The sequence below is a fragment of the Salmo salar genome, chromosome 23, assembly GCF_965601325.2.
Source record: "Salmo salar chromosome 23, fSalSal1, whole genome shotgun sequence".
In the NCBI taxonomy this organism is placed as follows: Eukaryota; Metazoa; Chordata; class Actinopteri; order Salmoniformes; family Salmonidae; genus Salmo; species Salmo salar.
In genome coordinates this window covers 41,752,034-41,770,629 of record NC_138313.1, presented here as the reverse complement: position 1 = coordinate 41,770,629, position 18,596 = coordinate 41,752,034, and the positions used below count along the sequence as shown (strand labels likewise).

The window sequence follows — 18,596 nt, the reverse complement described above, 5'->3', positions numbered from 1 at the left end:
CTGTGAACTGCTTGCTCTTGATGGAGGCTTCAGAAGCCAAGGCGTGAGACACATTCATAATCCTCTTCTGCTGCTGCATGGCTAGGTCCAGATCAGTAAAGTCCAGTGGGACAGCCACACCAGACGACAGATGTGTGTTCTGAACACTGACACACAGGTGGGAAGGGAATACAAACATGAGGAAAGAGAGAGGCCGAAACCCAAAGGAAATACAGTCTGTGTCCCAAATGGAACCTTTTTCCCTGCCAATTCGGCCCTGGTCAAAAGTAATGCACTGCGTAGGGAATAGGCTCTGGTCAAAAGTAGTGCACTATGTAGGGAATAGGCTCTGGTCAAAAGTAGTGCACTTTGTAGAGAATAGGCTCTGGTCAAAAGTAGTGCACTATGTAGAGAATAGGCTCTGGTCAAAAGAAGTGCACTATGTAGGGAATAGGCTCTGGTCAAGAATAGTGCACTATGTAGGGAATAGGCTCTGGTCAAGAATAGTGCACTATGTTGGGAATAGGCTCTGGTCAAGAATAGTGCACTATGTTGGGAATAGGCTCTGGTCAAGAATAGTGCACTATGTAGGGAATAGGGTGCCATTTGGGACATACACAATGTTTGCGATCACTTTTTTGTGTTATGATGTAAAGTTTTTGTAGTTAGCTTAAGTTTTAAGCTAGGACCCAGTTTTAAATCACAACTGGGATTGAATCAGCCACAACCCAACAGTGGATCCAGAGACCCAGGATTAGGGACATTACGATGCTTGTGATGTTTTCTTCTCCCAATAACAAGTACCCAGATTTCTCACAAACAACAACTACTATTTCTTATCAAGAATCTGCCAGATCACTCAAAATTTGCCTTAGTTTTTTTTTTAAACGACTTTGAATTTATTTTTGTAATAAAAAGTTCTATATAAAATAAATAGATTTTTATGAAACTAAGTCAGGAGTACTTGGATTTGGCCAGGATGTTTATGATGCGTTCTGCTCTGTGTTGACGCTCCTCCATCTGCTCCTGGCTCAGAGGCTCCCCGGGGTCTGACTCCACATAGCGCTCTGAGATAGGCACCTTCTGGGGCTTGGACAGCTACATACACCAATCAAAGTGAAGACATCCAGTCAACCAACAAATCCATATTAAAGTGCAAATCCAACACTTATCAACCTCATTTTCATAATCTCCAGCACAATACCAGTGTATACATACGTGAAAACGGCGCATTTCTACGTTTTTAGAAGAAAAAAAATTGAGTAAAAGAATTCTACCTGATGACATCATCAAAAGTTTAAACATTTTAAGAAACGTGATTTTCAAAACACAGATTCGTGATGAAGTGGGGAGCAAGACAATACACTGCCTCTCAATAGAAACCTTCAAACCTACCATGTGATGTCACAAAGAAGCATTTTTTAGGGCTTTTCTTCTTCTCTTATTAACCACAGATCATAGAAACGTACTTCTTTCAGTTAAGTAGACACTGGTTTGGTGCTGTAGATAATGAATATGAGGTTGAAAAGTGGAAGAATTGCAATTTAAGGCTTAGAACAATATTCAGAAATCATCTGTTTACAGTGCCTTCAGAAAGTATTCATACCCCTTGACTTATTCCACATTTTGTTGTTACAGACTGAATTCAAAATGGATTACATAAATTTTTTTCCTCACCCATGTACACATAATACCCCATAATGACAAAGTGAAAACATATTTTTTGAAATGCTGGCAAATGTATAAAGGAAATCCCTATGTTAGAATCACCTTTGGCTGCGATTACAGCTGTGAGTCTTTCTGGGTAAGTCTCCCTGTACCTGTTGGAAAGCAGACTGAACCAGGATTTCCTCTAGGATATTGCCTGTGCTTAGCTCTATTCCATTTCTTTTTATCCTAAAAAACTCCTTAGTCCTTGCCGATGACAAGCATACCCATAATATGATGCAGCCACCATTATGCTTGGAAATATAAAGAATGGTACACAGTGATCTGTTGTGTTGTATTGTATTTGCCTAGGACATAAAGCTAATTTCTTTGCCACATATTTCTTCTTTTTATCCTGTCATTTAGGTTCGTATTGTAAAGTAACTACAATGTTATTGATCCATCCTCAGCTCTCTCCTGTAACATCCATTAAACTATGTAACTGTTTTAAAGTCACCATTGGCCTCATGGTGAAATCCCTGAGCAGTTTCCTTCCTCTCCAGCAACTGAGTTAGGAAGGATGCCTTTATCTTTGTAGTGACTGGGTGTATTGACACACCATCCAAAGTGTAATTAATAACTTCACCATGCTCAAAGGGATATTCAATGTCAGTTTTTTTCTTCTTCGACCAATAGTTGCCTTTCTTTGTGAGGCATTGGAAAACCTCCCTTGTCTTTGTGGTTGAATTTGTGTTCGAAAATCATTTGCTCGACTGAGGGACCTTACAGATAATAGCATGTGTGAGGTACAGTGATGAGGTAATCATTCAACAATCATGTTAAAGACTATTATTGCACACAGAGTGAGTCCATGCAACTTATTAACTCAAGACATTTCAGCTTTTCATTTTTAATCAATTTGTAAAGATTAATAAAAACATAATTCCACTTTGACATTATGGGGGTATTGAATGTAGGCCAGTGACACAACATCTACATTTGATACAATTTTTATTCAAGCTGTAACACAACAAAATGTGGAAAAAGTCAAGGGGTGTGAAAACTTTCAGAAGGCACTGTAAATGGTCATACTGTTGGGGTCAGATAAATTCATACTTTGCGGTTCAGCATAGTTTTAGGTTCTACAAAAACAAGGTTATGTGATTGTAGTTGAAAGCATCAGTTCACTTTGCATTTTGTATGCTAATTTTGTATGTTAATTGTGTATGTGGTGAATGGTAAGTAGTATGAGCTACAGGCTAGCCTCTAATTCAAAACCATCCACAACTGCATAGTAGTAAAGGGGATGTTAGGGTATTATACAGTTTGTAGTGGCTGTTTAAAGAAGGATGGATTACAGTTTCTCCAGGCCCATAGACTACTTTCAAGGTGAGGTAAAATACTGAACTTCCCCTTTTTAACCACTTATGTGTACAGGCATAATATTCATCAATAGGAGTGTTGATAGGATAAAATTGATTGGCCATTCATGAATGTACCTCACGACTGAGGTCCAGGTCGTAGTCGAGGGGCTCCATGTCAGTCCCCCTCATGGGCGTGGCCATCACCGTGAGCCACTCATCTGATTGGATCCTCTCCCTTTCCTTCAGCTCTCTACGCCCCTCGTCGCTCTGGCCCTCGGCACCCTGTCGCTCCACCACCTGAGCTTTCTGCTCCTGCTGCAAATCAAAGTCCTGCTGCTCTCGCCTCCACTGGGGGGGGGACAAACAACAGTTACTTTATCTGACCACTAGAGAAGGGGTTCTGAAACGGTTTGGGGCCAGGGACCCCTTTTGTGATAGCAAATTCATCAGGGACCCCCCTTCATAACACACAACTCAAGTGAGATAAAAACAAAAAACAATAGCATACAAGGAGTTTTACTATGACTTCCACAGTGCATGGCCAGAAAAATCAAGTTTCGGGGCCCTAGAAAGGAACATTTTAAAGGCCCATTGTATCTGACCACAAAACCAGGGCAAAAAAATTCCATGAATACCATTATTTTTGGGATTTTCACAAACTTTAATCCTTAGAATGGTCCTTTGGAGGAAGGACTGTTGACATATACACTACTGTTCAAAAGTTTGGGGTCACTTAGAAATGTCCTTGTTTTGAAAGAAAACCACTTTTTTAGTCCATTTAAAATGACATCAAATTGATCAGAAATACAGTGTAGACGTTGTTAATGTTGTAAACGACTATTGTAGCTGGAAAAAGCTGATCTTTAATGGAATATCTGCATAGGCGTACAGAGGCCCATTATCAGCAACCATCACTCCTGTGTTCCAATGGCACGTTGTGTAAGCTAATCCAAGTTTATAATTTTAAAAGGCTAATTGATCATTAGAAAACCCTTTTGCAATTATGTTAGCACAGCTGAAAACTGTTGTCCTGATTAAAGAAGCAATAAAACTGGCCTTATTTGGACTTGTTGAGTATCTGGAGAATCAGCATTTGTGGGTTTGATTACAGGCTCAAAATGGTCAGAAACAAAGACCTTCTTTTGAACGGTAGTGTATATCTAAAAGAAAAAATGGCTTTCCTGAAAATAAAAACTATCATTGTATTTTTTTGTTGTCCTGGTTTCATGAGGAAATTAGATGAATTACAGCATCATCAGAACCAACCACCAAACGATACTGATTAACCTGTGATCACAAACCCACACACTCTCCTTTGCTTTTCCAAACCCATAAACACGTGTTTCGAGTAAATATCTGTTTGTAAGACAGTGTGTGTACTGTATGAGTGTATTTGTTTGTGTGTCCAAGCTCTTAAACCCACGCGTGCATAATTCCCACTGCAGTGTGTGTAGGTCTCATCAGCATGTATTCCCATGCTGTGAGGAGAAAGTGCATCACGTGCGTTATTGTGCTCGGTGGACGGAGGAAAATCACATCACAGGGAAAATGCATGCATACATATTCATCAAACCCCCGCCAAATGGAAAAACACAGCCAGAAGAGATTTTTTAGAAGCAACGTTACTTTATTCTCGAGTGCAGATCTCTACATTAGAAAATAACAGGCGTGAAAGAGTTGTGATTCTTCGTTTTACAGAGTCATTTAACATTAGCTGTCCACTATTTCCCTTACTCTGTGCTATTTTCTCATCCTTGCTGATTTAAAACAAATTGGGATGGGTGAAAGAAATATGGTGGAATTTACACCTGCCTTGATGGTAGGCTTTCGGCAACCATTTTGCTTATCCCTCTCCTGTCCTTTCATCTGCAGTGAATAAGATAAAATAGACCAATTAAAAGGTACTCAGACTGGAGTACTGTCACTATGACCTTGATCGTGGAAGTGGACCGTTGTAGCGGTCAACCACGGCCAAGTAGAAACGTCTTTGTTGTGGTCTTAAAAAGGCTGTGCTAATGTTGATGTAGCACCAACTAAATGGGGTGAATAAGCGACTGTTTAGTGTGGCATGGTGTGGTATAAGGTCAGCAGATTCAAATGACCTAAAAGAGAGTCTAAAATGAGAAGTAGTGTAAGCTCTGGCTATTATGGTGAAGAACTACAAAATGAAACTCTTAACCAGCAGAAGCTGATGAAGTAAGTATTGCCAACTGTAAGTAGGAGCTGGGAACACAAAGGCTGATCAGTAATGCAGTTAGGAGTTTGAAGCTATTATTGATGAGCTCACAGCAGTCTGGTTAAGATGATGTGTTAGATAATATATTAGACTTTGTAATGTGATGTCCCTCGTCTTTGACAATCATAGGCTCAATTAATCTGATTCTGTGGTAGCCATAGCATGCCATAAGACAACCAGGGTGGGAAAAGTGAGGTTGATGGGCAATTTTGTGAGAAGACAATTATGATTCATCAGCAAAAAAAGGCACTTTCATTAGATTCATTCGTGTAATGCTAAAGATTGAGGGAGCAGGGATGTTTGGTAATGATTGAGGGAGCAGGGATGTTTGGTAATGATTGAGGGAGCAGGGATGTTTGGTAATGATTGAGGAAGCAGAGATGTTTGGTAATGATTTGTACCACTTCCTCGTTGATTTGTTCAAACATGGTACACATTTCCCCATCACCATTTCAACAAATCTCTATAAAATATAATTTTACAAATGTATAGGCTACTGAAAATATCCTTCAGTAAATTAATAAAAATGTATATGTACAGAAATGTAAATGTACATAGAATGGGCTTTTCTTCTCTTGTGATAGTGAGGGAGGGAAGGCAGAGATGCCCACCTCTTCTCCTTGATATACATTCAGTGTGTCAGTGAGGTACCACATGGGGGCACTAGTGATTGGGTAAACTCAACCCCTACACCTTAATATGGGGAACAGCTCTGTCTTACAGTCCATCTCTGACAGATATCCCCTCCCCTACTCCCCAAAGCAGCCTCCACCACACACAGTCTGACTGCTCTGCAGCCCAGCCCAGCCTAGCTGGCCCCGGCTTAGCACCAGCCCTTAGCGTGATGCAACTTTACTAATGTTACTGCCATTGGTTACACATAGGGGAGAGCGTGGGAGAATGGTGTTAGCGTAAGCCGTTTAGCATGTTAGTGCTTGTGGCGGTGGATCCTATGTGAGGGGTTCGGCAGGGGCGTGACAGTGGGCCCTGCTTCTGCTGCGGGGTTGGGGAGGGGGGGAACGTACTGAGCACAGGTCAGTGGAGGAGAGAGGCCTGGTGGAGGAGGAGGAACGATGGGTGGTGGAGTGACGTTCTCCCTGGCTGAGGTTCCTCTTGCGCTCGCGGACCAGGGCCCTCTGGTGTCTCTTCATACGCTCCAGCTGCTCCTCAGCACTCATGCGGCCCCGGGGGGCCTGGGCCAGAGACTGCGGCTGCTGGTCGGAAGAGTACAGCTGCTCCAAGGCACTCTTAGGTCTCTCCTGGGACAGATCGTGAGAGAGAGAGAGGATGGGAGGAGAGATATGAGATGGGTAGTGCCATAGAAATGTGATATGAAGAGGGGGAAAGGAAAGGAGAGGAGGAAGACAGGTAAGGAGAGGAGGAAGACAGGTAAGGAGAGGAGGAAGACAGGTAAGGAGAGGAGGAAGACAGGAAAAACAAAGGAAAAAACAGACACATCTTCAACACTAATTCAGTATTTAGTTTTAGGACAAGATAGCCGAGTTTCTCAACTCCACAATGTACAAGTACAATGAAGTTGACTGGCGACTAGTGTGGGCAGACTGCATCTTTAACTATATTGAGTCACTGTCAATCGATACTTGTAAAAATGTCCTTGTACTTACACTAAATATAGAAAAGTATGTGGACACCACTTCAAATGAGTGGATTCTGCAATTCTTGCCACACCCGTTGCTGACAGATTTATAAAATTGAGCACACAGCCATGCAATCTCCATAGACAAACATTGGAAGTAGAATGGCCTTACTGAACAGCTCAGTGACTTAATGTGGCACCGTCACAGGATGGCACCTTTCCAACAAGTCAGTTCGTCAAATGTCTGCCCTGCTAGAGCTGCCCCGGTCAACTGTAAGTGCTGTTATTGTGAAGTGGAAACATCTAGGAGCATCAGCGTCTCAGCCGAGAAGTGGAAGGCCACACAAGCTCACAGAACGAGACCGCCGAGTGCTGAAGCACACAGAAATTGTCTGTCCTCGCTTGCACCCACACTCACTACAACACTCACTACAACACTCACTACAACACTCACTACAACACTCACTACAACACTCACACACAACACTCACAACAACACTCACAACAACACTCACAACACTCACTACTTCATTGGCAAAGTAGACAAACTTAAGCAGGAAATGCCAACAACGAACAGTGAGCAATTGTATTCATGCATAAAAAAACTAATAATGAAAGAAAAGCATTGCAAGTTAGAATTTTGTAAAGTTAGTGTGGGAGAGGTGGAAAAATGATTATCAATCAATAATGACAAATCTCCTGGCATTGACAACTTAGATGGAAAGCTACTGAGGATGGTAGCTGACTCTATAGCCACTCCTATCTGTCATATCTTTAATCTGAGCCTAGAGGAAAGTTTGCAACAGCTAATGGAGATCCTAATAAAATACCAAAATACCAAATACCAAACTGCCACTGGAAGCAACGTCAGCATAAGAACGGTTCGCTGGGAGCTTCATGAAATGGGTTTCCATGGCCGAGCAGTCCACGTGCACAAAGTGAGGTCCATACATAAATGGTTTGTCGAGATCGGTGTAGAAGAACTTGACTGGCCTGCACAGAGCCCTGACCTCAACCCCATCGGACACCTTCTACATCTGCATTGCTTTCTGTTTGGGAATTTAGGCTGGGTTTCTGGGTTTTATAAATACATTTGATTGATTGGAACACAGAGCGAGCCAGGCCTAATCGCCCAACATCAGTGCCCGACCTCACTAATGCTCTTGTGGCTGAATGGAAGCAACTGCCAGCAGCAATGTTCCAACATCTAGTGGAAAGCCTCCCTGAAGAGTGGAGGCTGTTATATCAGCAAAGGGGGGACTAACTAGATATTAATGCCCATGATTTTTGAATGAGATGTTCGACGAACAGGTGTCCACATACTTTTGGTCATGTAGTGTATATTTGTCCTGTGTAAATGTGAGCTTTTTTTTGGTGCTGAAATCTGTAGTTTTTGATGCTGAAATCTGTAGTTTTTGATAAAAGAAGCATTTTATGTAACGTCTGTCTAACTGTGCCCTGTAATCCACTGTTTTCCAATGGAGTAGGAAGTTAGGACTTCAAGCGTGCAATACCACTCACTACTTTTATAAATATCCATTCTTAAATGCTTACTGTGTACTTGTGCTTGTCCTGATTGTTAGAGATATCAGTTGGATTTGGAATCCATAGCCGTGCAATAACTGTCTGCTCCTTCCCCATTAATAAACAACGGCTCCCTTGGCAGAGGTCACGTAAAATGCTACATTTATCAAGAACTACAGATTTCAGCACCAAAAGCTTGCATTTAAAAGCTTGCATTTACACAGGATAAATATGGTTACAAGGAAACATTAAAGCAGGGGTGTCAAACTCATTCCATTTTTTCCTTTCAATTTAGACCTACAGAACCAGGTGAGGGGAGTTCGTTACTAATTAGCGACCTTAATTCATCAATCAAGTACAAGAGTGGAGTGAAAACCTGCAGACACTCGGCCCTCCGTGGAATGATTTTGACACGTGCATTAAATAATGGACATTTGGACCACAGAAAGTTGTGCACTATATAGAGAATATGTTGCCATTTGGGATGTAACTCATATCTCGTTCCATCCCCTGTGTGGTGACTGGTAATTCACCCTCCCTATTCCCTACATAGTGCACTACTTTTGACCAGAGCCTATTCCCTACTTTTGACCAGAGCCCTATTCCCTACACAGTGCACTACTTTTGACCAGAGCCTATTCCCTAAATAGTGCACTACTTTTGGAACGCAGCCTATGTGTGGTGACTCACCCTCCCTGCTGAGCCGGCCACTCCTCTCCTTAGGGTCACGTAGGAGGAGATATTACTGGACTGGTTCAGCCGCGACGATGAGCCTGACAGACCTGGGACGGACAGGAAACAGGAAACACTGTCACAGTATGCTTGGGAGGAAACCCATTCTGACACAGCACCACTGCCCAGAAAAGACACAAAGTGCCAAGGAGTGGAATGTAAGCCTTAACCAGGTCTGGATTCCAGGCTAGCTGATGATACCTTTGTTTGGGAGGGTCTGGTAGCCCCCCTCAGACCCTGTGCTGCTCCAGCCCATCCCTGGCAGCTCTGGTTCACTGAGGTATGACCGCAGCTCCACCTGAAACGACCGCAACAGAGGTTAAAGCAACAATCACACTCCAGACATCACACTAGATCAGTGAGGTTTGAGTCAACTTAATACTCAAAACAATACATATTGCTCTTAATTAGGGCTGTGGTGGTCAAGACATTTTGTCAGCTGGTAACTGTCATTCAAATAACTGCTGGTCTCACTGTAATTTACCGTTAATGAACATAAACACATTTAGCATCTCTGGGCTTCCACACATAACCTACAAGCCTGACCTTTGGAACATCTACATTTTAATAAGTCTAATAAATCCATTTAATATAGCCTACACCAGGGGTTCCCAAACCTTTTCCCTCTGGGCCCCGTTTCCAGCATTGGGGAACATCCCGCGGAACATCGCGCGGCCCCCATGTGCGTGGCACACACCCCACATCTATTTCTATGGGCACAAGCAGTGTTCGTGACACAAACTGTTCACGCCCCTCTTGTTGGTGGAGAGAATATGTTGCAGGTTTAAAGTTTGCTCCCCGCAAATCTACACATTTTGCCATGTCTAATGTGTATTCATGTGATATTTGCGTTACAACATTTTCAACAATATCTATGGGCTAATAAACTAAAAAAACGTTAGCTGACATGTGCAAGTTGATGTGGACATTTCTGACCAGTTGTAAATATCTCTCTAAAGTATGTAATGACTGACATGACAAGAGGAACTGATGATGCACTACCCACCTACTGTATTCTACTATTACAACTCTCAAGAGTAAGTTTAAACCCTTAAATAACAAAAAAACTTGCACCCCCACAGTTTGGAAATGGAAACCCCTGGCCTATGATAATTTTTTTAACCAGGTCAAAAGAAATATTGTGATATGAAGAAAATGTAGTCAATTTCAGAAGAACATAATATCATATTATGTCGTCCTTATGTTAGGCCCTGATGTGGCTATGCCAAATGGCTGTGGGCTACACTAGTTCATTTAGCAGACAAGATTTGCTTATAATTCCTGTGGCATTATTTTATATTAATTTATAGTAAGAAGAATCCAATGAACATAGCTGAATGTAGAAAGGATATTTTTTGTGACACAAACCTTAGGCTATATGTTGTGATTTCTAATACATTGTAAGGCTGCATGATGCAACTAACGATGTCCTATGAAAGGCACGCGTTCGGCTCTGTTTCTTGTGCATCCTACACACGTCATCCGTCTCTCATTCACACGTCATCCGTCTCTCATTCACACGTCATCCGTCTCTCATTCCCAGTTTGACAAGCACTTGATAATATTCTCACCCATCAGACTATTCTCAATTGTATCTGGTCTTTTGATTTATAATGGCCCACCCCCCAAAAAATTTAACAGGTTTTTAATATGCCAGGTAGGCTACACCGGTTGTAAAGCGGATTAATGTGCTTACTGTTAAGAATGAATATAGCAGCATGAGAAAACTGGGATCCTCTTTTAAATAGTGGCCAGTCAAAACTCTGTTTTCACAGGCGATTGAGCAATGACTAGATTTATAAGAACATATGTTTCACTAGGCTCTGTAGGCTATGGGCTCTCCAACCCTGTTCCAGGGGTCTTGTTACACTAGGCTCTGTAGGCTATGGGCTCTCCAACCCTGTTCCAGGAGACTGTTTCACTAGGCTCTGTAGGCTATGGGCTCTCCAACCCTGTTCCAGGAGACTGTTTCACTAGACTCTGTAGGCTATGGGCTCTCCAACCCTGTTCCAGGAGACTTGTTACACTAGGCTCTGTAGGCTATGGGCTCTCCAACCCTATTCCAGGGGTCTTGTTACACTAGGCTCTGTAGGCTATGGGCTCTCCAACCCTGTTCCAGGGGTCTTGTTACACTAGGCTCTGTAGGCTATGGGCTCTCCAACCCTGTTCCAGGGGTCTTGTTACACTAGGCTCTGTAGGCTATGGGCTCTCCAACCCTGTTCCAGGGGTCTTGTTACACTAGGCTCTGTAGGCTATGGGCTCTCCAACCCTGTTCCAGGGGTCTTGTTACACTAGGCTCTGTAGGATATGGGCTCTCCAACCCTGTTCCAGGAGACTGTTTCACTAGGCTCTGTAGGCTATGGGCTCTCCAACCCTGTTCCAGGGGTCTTGTTACACTAGGCTCTGTAGGCTATGGGCTCTCCAACCCTGTTCCAGGAGACTGTTTCACTAGGCTCTGTAGGCTATGGGCTCTCCAACCCTGTTCCAGGGGTCTTGTTACACTAGGCTCTGTAGGCTATGGGCTCTCCAACCCTATTCCAGGGGTCTTGGGCCTATAGGCTAGGCTTAGAGTTATTTGGCCACTTTAGTTGTGATACAAACCTTATCAAAACATATAGGCCCATGGGCTAGGCTACTTGATGCTGGCGACTATGATATGAAAGTCACACAAATGCATGCTCTCTATCTTGCCTTACGCCTCGATCACACAGATAGTGTGTTGTGCAAAAGTAGTACGCAGTATCATTTGGATATGTGTGCAACAAAAGTTCAACATTCACCTTCTGCTACCGTTTCTGTCAAGCCGTCTACACATACAGTTTTATGCATACGTTCGATAAATCCAACGTATACACCACACAGAACGCGCTGCAAGGAAAACGCAGGGTTTCATTGGAAACGAATATACTTCTGGTGTACCACAATGCAATGACACTATCTGTGTGATCGAGACAGACTGCACACGCTGGGCATCATTCACAAGTCATAATATTCTCACCCATCAGACTATTATCAATTTAATGTTGTCTTTACATATACTAAATAATATATTTGTGACATTAGTTTGGATTTAGAATAGGACATTATCATGCAGCTGTTGGAACAGGGGCAGGGGAAAAAGTATGGCATCCATATGCACTTGCATAGCGACTGGAGGACGTTTTTCCCGCGGTTCATTTTAATGCCAGCCAGGTAGGCTTCTCCGGTTGCGAAGCAATGTGCTTAATATTAGGAAAGTTGAGAAATAAATATAGTAGGCCCAGCCTATAGAAAGCTAATGGGATCCTCCTCTTTTTAATAGAGGCCATCAAAACTCTGTTTTCTCACGCAATTGCATAGCATATAGAAATGTTGTGCAACATGGACATATAAGAACACTTATTTCATTCCATGCATCAACCAGCTACGAGGAGCTGGCTCTCGGTGGGCAACAGGTGATCCTATTCCGCTCGAATTCAATGCCAGGGCTCTCATGAAGTGTTTGATTTGATTTTTCGAATACATTTTTGGAGAAGGCTAGTTACCATGACTCAACGGTCACGTGGTTTTTAACTGTGGTCATGCCTTGTGACTGCTGGTGTAGCAGTAATATGGTCACCATAACAGACATACTCTAATTTTTACATTTTAGGCATTTAGCAGATGCTCTTATCCAGAGTGACATACAGGAGTAATTATGATTAAGTGCCTTGCTCAAGGGCACATAAACAGATTTTTCACCTAGTCTGCTCAGGGATTCGAACCGGCAAACCTTCGGTTACTGGCCCATCCCTCTTAATCGCTACCTCTCAGTGAGGTAAAGGATGCATTTCATTTCAAAACATTGTCACCTTTTCCTCAACCCTCATTCCCTCTCCTTCAGGAAAGGTGTGTTGACAACTCATTTCCACCATATTGCCTATTCAGTTCTCTCAGATGCATAGAGATTAGTGCATGATAGAAGAGGAAAGAGGACAGCTGTTTGGAATAGAATGGCTGTGTGACAGTATGATAGTCACTTAGCCATGACAATATTATTGTCCCGTGAAACTGGCTTCGATGGTGACAGCTGAAAACAGCAGTGATTTGATACAGTGCCGCAATTGACTGTTCCACTTCAGAAACGGCACCCGCTGAAGAACTGTTTTTACGTGCAGCATACACCTTAGAAGTACAAAAAGTCTAGTCTTAAAAATAAATGACTTAAAAATAAATGACTTAATTAAATACATTTAAATAATGGCTTGTCCTGACCTTACAGTCTCCGTTGACACACCCTCCGACCTCACGGTCTCTCTTCCTCTCGTCTGACTGGCGTTTGAGCCCTCGAACCGACGTGTGTCTTACGACCGCTGCTGCCTCTTTGGGGAGGGGCGGGATGGTGGGGGGCGGGTCTTCATAGTCGTAGAGGTGGGGCAGGGGCGGCCTGGGAGGAGCCTCATCTTCTGCCTGTACCAGAGTCACACCCATACAGGAAGTCAGTCACAATTAGTACTTAGCGAGAATTTCAATTGCATTTTCTTGATTCCTCGCATCCTTTCTCCTCATCTCCTCAAAACCGTTAGATGAGATGGTCAGAGGGGAGGGACCTCTGACTTTCTCATCCAATGGGTTTTGAGAAGGAGGCGCGAGGATGTGAGAAAGCAAGGAAATACAATTGAGATTCTACCTTATTGGAAAGTACCACAAAGTTCATTGGAGGTAGAGGCCTGCGGGCAGGAACCTTGGAGCCTCTGCTCCAATGAGCATTGAGAGGGAGGGGAGAAACTGAAGAATCAAGGAAGGGAGGAATCAAAGATTTGTCAGCTAGTAATGCTTTCAGACACCACCACTGATTAGGAGGGAGTCATTCTACTAACTCAGGTCTATCTAGTTTCATATTCAGATTCACTGTTTTATGTATTTTACTAACTCAGGTCTATCTAGTTTCATATTCAGATTCAGTGTTTTATGTATTTTACTAACTCAGGTCTATCTAGTTTCATATTCAGATTCACTGTTTTATGTATTTTACTAACTCAGGTCTATCTAGTTTCATATTCAGATTCAGTGTTTTATGTATTTTACTAACTCAGGTCTATCTAGTTTCATATTCAGATTCACTGTTTTATGTATTTTACTAACTCAGGTCTATCTAGTTTCATATTCAGATTCACTGTTTTATGTATTTTACTAACTCAGGTCTATCTAGTTTCATATTCAGATTCACTGTTTCATGTATTTTACTAACTCAGGTCTATCTAGTTTCATATTCAGATTCACTGTTTCATGTATTTTACTAACTCAGGTCTATCTAGTTTCATATTCAGATTCACTGTTTCATGTATTTTACTAACTCAGGTCTATCTAGTTTCATATTCAGATTACTGTTTCATGTATTTTACTAACTCAGGTCTATCTAGTTTCATATTCAGATTCACTGTTTTATGTATTTTACTAACTCAGGTCTATCTAGTTTCATATTCAGATTACTGTTTCATGTATTTTACTAACTCAGGTCTATCTAGTTTCATATTCAGATTCACTGTTTCATGTATTTTACTAACTCAGGTCTATCTAGTTTCATATTCAGATTACTGTTTCATATACAGTGCCTTCAGAAAGAATTCACACCCCTTGACCTTCCCACAATTTGTTGTGTTACAGCCTGAATAGAAAATGGGTTAAATTGAGATTTTGTCGTCACTGGCCTACACACAATACCCCATAATGGGGAGTTATGTTTTACAAACTAATAAAAAATGTAAAAGCTGAAATGTCTTGAGTCAATATGTATTCAACCCCTTTGTTATGGCGAGCCTAAATAAGTTAATGAGTAAACATTTGCTTAACAAGTAACATAATAAGTTGCATGGACTAACTGCGTGCAATAATATTGTTTAACATACTTTATTAATGACTAACTTATCTCTGTACGCCACACATACAATTATCTGTAATGTCCCTCAGTCGAGCTGTGAATTTCAAACACAGATTCAACCAATAAGGCAAGGGAGGTTTTCCAATGCCTCGCTAAGGGCACCTAAAAAAAAACAGACATTGTATATTCCTTTGAGGATGGTGAAGTTATTAATTACACTTTGGATCAATACACCCAGTCACTACAAACATACAGGCGTCCTTCTTAACTCAGTTGCTTGAGAGGAAAGAAACCCATGGTGACTTTAAAAATACAGAGTTTAATGGCTGTGATAGGAGGAAACATAACATGATGCAGCCACCACTATGCTTGAAAATATGGAGTGTGGTACTCAGTAATGTGCTGTATCGGATTTACGCCAAACATAATACTTTATACTCAGAACAAAAAGTGAATTGCTTTGCCACATTTTTTGCAGTATTTCTTTAGTGTCTTGTTGCATGTTTTAGAATATTTGTATTCTTTACAGGCTTCCTTATTTCTACTTTATTAATGAGGTTAGTATTGTGGAGTAGCTACAATGCTGTTGATCAACAATACTAACATAATGTACAAGTACACCCCTTGGACAGGACGCTAGTCTATCGCAGGGTCTTACCCCTAATCCATCTCCTTAATGCTGAGTGCCAAGCAGAGACGCATCAGGTCCCATTGTTACAGTCTCGGCCAGGGATTGAACTGAAAACCTTCCAATCTCAGGGCGGATACTCTAACCACAAGGCCACTGAGTTGGTCATTGTACAGAGTTTGGTCCATGTACAGGTTCTAATCCCCCAGTAAACCCAGATTTACAAACTGAACTTCCACTCACCCACTTTGGCACAGGGTTGTGAGGCAGTATGTAGGAGCTGTGAGGAGGGGGCCTAACTTCCCCTAGTGGGGGTGTAGGGCACTGGGAAGGCACTGCAGGGTCCAACACCGAAGGCACTAGTTTCCTCTCTGGAAAAAAGAATGCACAAGCAAATGAATAAGCGTGCATCCGTATCCACATTCATATCCACACACAGGCCAAGATTGAACTTATGACTGACCTCTGTGCTTTTCTGTCTGTCATGGTAAGTGTTAGAATATGAAGGAATCGCTGTTTTTGTAACAGAAGCACATGGTATATGGAGACTAGATTTGGCTATTTGGTATGGAAACCTACTATGGTTGTTTGTCTCCCATGTAGTGTATTGTTGTTAGGAATTCCCCAAGGGGACGAATAAAGTTGTTATATTTGAATTCAATTGAGTAAAATATGGTAAAACATAGTTGGCGGAAGTCTCTGGGCAGTTGATAATTCTCCCACCTGGGTTCTGCACTGAGTCGATGGTGATCTTGTAGTTGGCTTTGCTGGCGCTCAGCCCTGCCATCACGTCCTCCATTCTCCACAGCTCCCGCTTTATCTCCGATTTCTCCCGCTAGAATTTCGAACACACGCTTTAGCTGGTTTCTACTGTGCTATAAAACGCAATAGTATTTTCACAGTAGATACACCCATCTACCGAACACTCTTGAAGACAGTGAATAACAATACCGTGTTCTGTGAATGTCTACCCCTACAGCGCACTGAGCTGTGATGTTGAGGTGCAGTACCCATTCAGACCTGAGAGGTCGTGCTGTAGTTCATGGTGGTCTGTAGCGCAGTCCTCAGCTGTTCCACTGAGCTCTCCAGCCTGCTGTACTCCTCCCAGGCCCGGAACATCTCCTACACAAAACATAAGGCAGCAAGGTAAGAGTTTTCATGAACACATAACGCGGAATGTGTCAGACAGAAAACCATACACTAGGATCTGCATGTACCTAACACACACACACACACACACACACACACACACACACACACACACACACACCACACCACACACACACACCACACACACGCACCCCCCCGGGCCCGATTCACCATGTAGGGCTGATTCGAACCGTACGGTGCTGGCTCGGATAGTTTCTTATCATATTGTCATTTCCAGCACAGTGCCAGTAACTATGGTGGATACGTAAACAGGCCAGTACTTATAGTGTGAATCAGGGTACACACCCACGCACACAAGAGGAGGCTGGTGGGAGGAGCTATAGAAGGACGGCTCATTGTAATGGCTGAAAGGGAATCAAACACAAACACAAGAAACCCCGTTTGACTCTGTTCTATTAACTCCATTCCAGCCATTACAATGAGTCGGACCTCCTATAGCTCCTCCCACCAGCCTCCTCTGAGTGTCCCACACACACACACACACACACACTCACAGGTGTTTGATAATCTTACCGTGGACACTCTGGAGATCTGGGCCCTGATGTGCACCACGTCCTCCTGTAGGAGTCTCTGCTGGTAGGCTATCTTCTCCAGGTGGGCCGGCCGGTCTCTGTACTGCTCCATCTGTTGGCGGGACAGGTCCAGAACCGACTCCAGCTTGTCCTGATGGGTCAGGGGTTAGAGGTCAATATCAGAGACAGCAGGGTCGAGGTAAATTCCATTTCAACTCAGTACGGGAAACTCACACAATGCTGGTATTTCTGTCAAAGTGGAAAAAAAACCATACAAAAGAATATCCTTTAACCTCAAATACTTTCCAAGAGGATATTTTTTAACAACTCATACATTTAATGGACATTGACTTCCTATAATGGCTGATTACAAATTAAAATGGACCCCAATGCTGTGAGACTTACTGTTTGTGAGTATAGAGATGAAGTGTCAGTACCTTATCGTCCTTCAGAGAGCTGATCCGGACCTCCAGTTCCTTCAGGTTCTTGTCCTGCTCACATAACCCACTGAGTTTCACCTGTAGGCCAGGGAGAGACAGGGCCGTTACTGTCCACAGTGGCTCTCAATCTTTCCTACAACCCCCATCACATCACCCAGGTAAAGAGTGTGTCATTATCCTCTGTGTACTCATCTCACCCCCACTCTCACATTTAACCTGCTTGCATATGAATGTGTGTGTGCGTGCGTGCGTGCGTGCGTGCGCGTACATACATCCCTCTCTCCTGTCTCATTAGCTGATAATTATGCAGAGTGAATCCATTACGCAAATACGCCACATCCCACGTGGCCCTTGTGTCAACATTTCTAAGAACCTCTGAGCCCTCTTAATTAATCCCTGATTAAGACTGTGGCCCCAAATCGCACCCTAATCCTTATATAGTGCGCTACCATAGGGCCATGGTCAAAAGTAGTGCACTATATAGGGAATAGAGTACCATATGGGATTCACACTAAGAAACCCAAACGTCACGACAAAGGTTCAACTCATCTTCCTCTCTCAATGTACCAAACGACTGTCATCTCACGAGGGCAGTAAGATCACCAACACAGCGCTCCATCTGAACTACTCGTATTCAATCTTATTAAAGTCCTTGCATAAAGATGTGGCATAATAATTATTTGTAGTTTGAAAATGAGAGAAAATTGCTATATTAGGATGCATGGTTTCTTTCGCAGACCCAAACATATGTTATAGTGTTTAATCTTAATTTGCCATTCTGTTGAATACATCATTTATTTGTTGTTGTGTTTCGGTTCGCAGTAAAGATTGCTGTATTGATGCCATGGAATATTCATTGTGGACAGAAAAATTCTTATAAATGGTTAAAGTGCAACCATGACAAGCTACAAAACCACAACTCTAACTC

General features: G+C 42.5%; 1 protein-coding gene across 6 annotated transcripts in view; it reads right to left on the bottom strand.

Annotated features, from left to right (window-relative positions):
* The window catches only part of LOC106584624 (pleckstrin homology domain-containing family A member 7), a 187,065-nt gene that overhangs the window by 3,849 nt on the left and 164,620 nt on the right, over positions 1-18,596 (bottom strand). For all 6 annotated transcript variants that reach the window (XM_045706211.2, XM_045706215.2, XM_045706212.2 and 3 more), the window contains 12 exons: positions 17,666-17,746; positions 17,230-17,379; positions 16,567-16,668; positions 16,270-16,381; positions 15,790-15,917; positions 13,313-13,507; positions 9,281-9,377; positions 9,038-9,129; positions 6,252-6,485; positions 3,126-3,338; positions 944-1,077; positions 1-146 (listed from right to left, as the gene is read on the bottom strand). In XM_045706211.2, coding sequence (XP_045562167.2) covers positions 1-146; positions 944-1,077; positions 3,126-3,338; positions 6,252-6,485; positions 9,038-9,129; positions 9,281-9,377; positions 13,313-13,507; positions 15,790-15,917; positions 16,270-16,381; positions 16,567-16,668; positions 17,230-17,379; positions 17,666-17,746 — 1,684 coding nt within the window. The remainder of the gene's footprint in view (positions 147-943; positions 1,078-3,125; positions 3,339-6,251; positions 6,486-9,037; positions 9,130-9,280; positions 9,378-13,312; positions 13,508-15,789; positions 15,918-16,269; positions 16,382-16,566; positions 16,669-17,229; positions 17,380-17,665; positions 17,747-18,596) is intronic.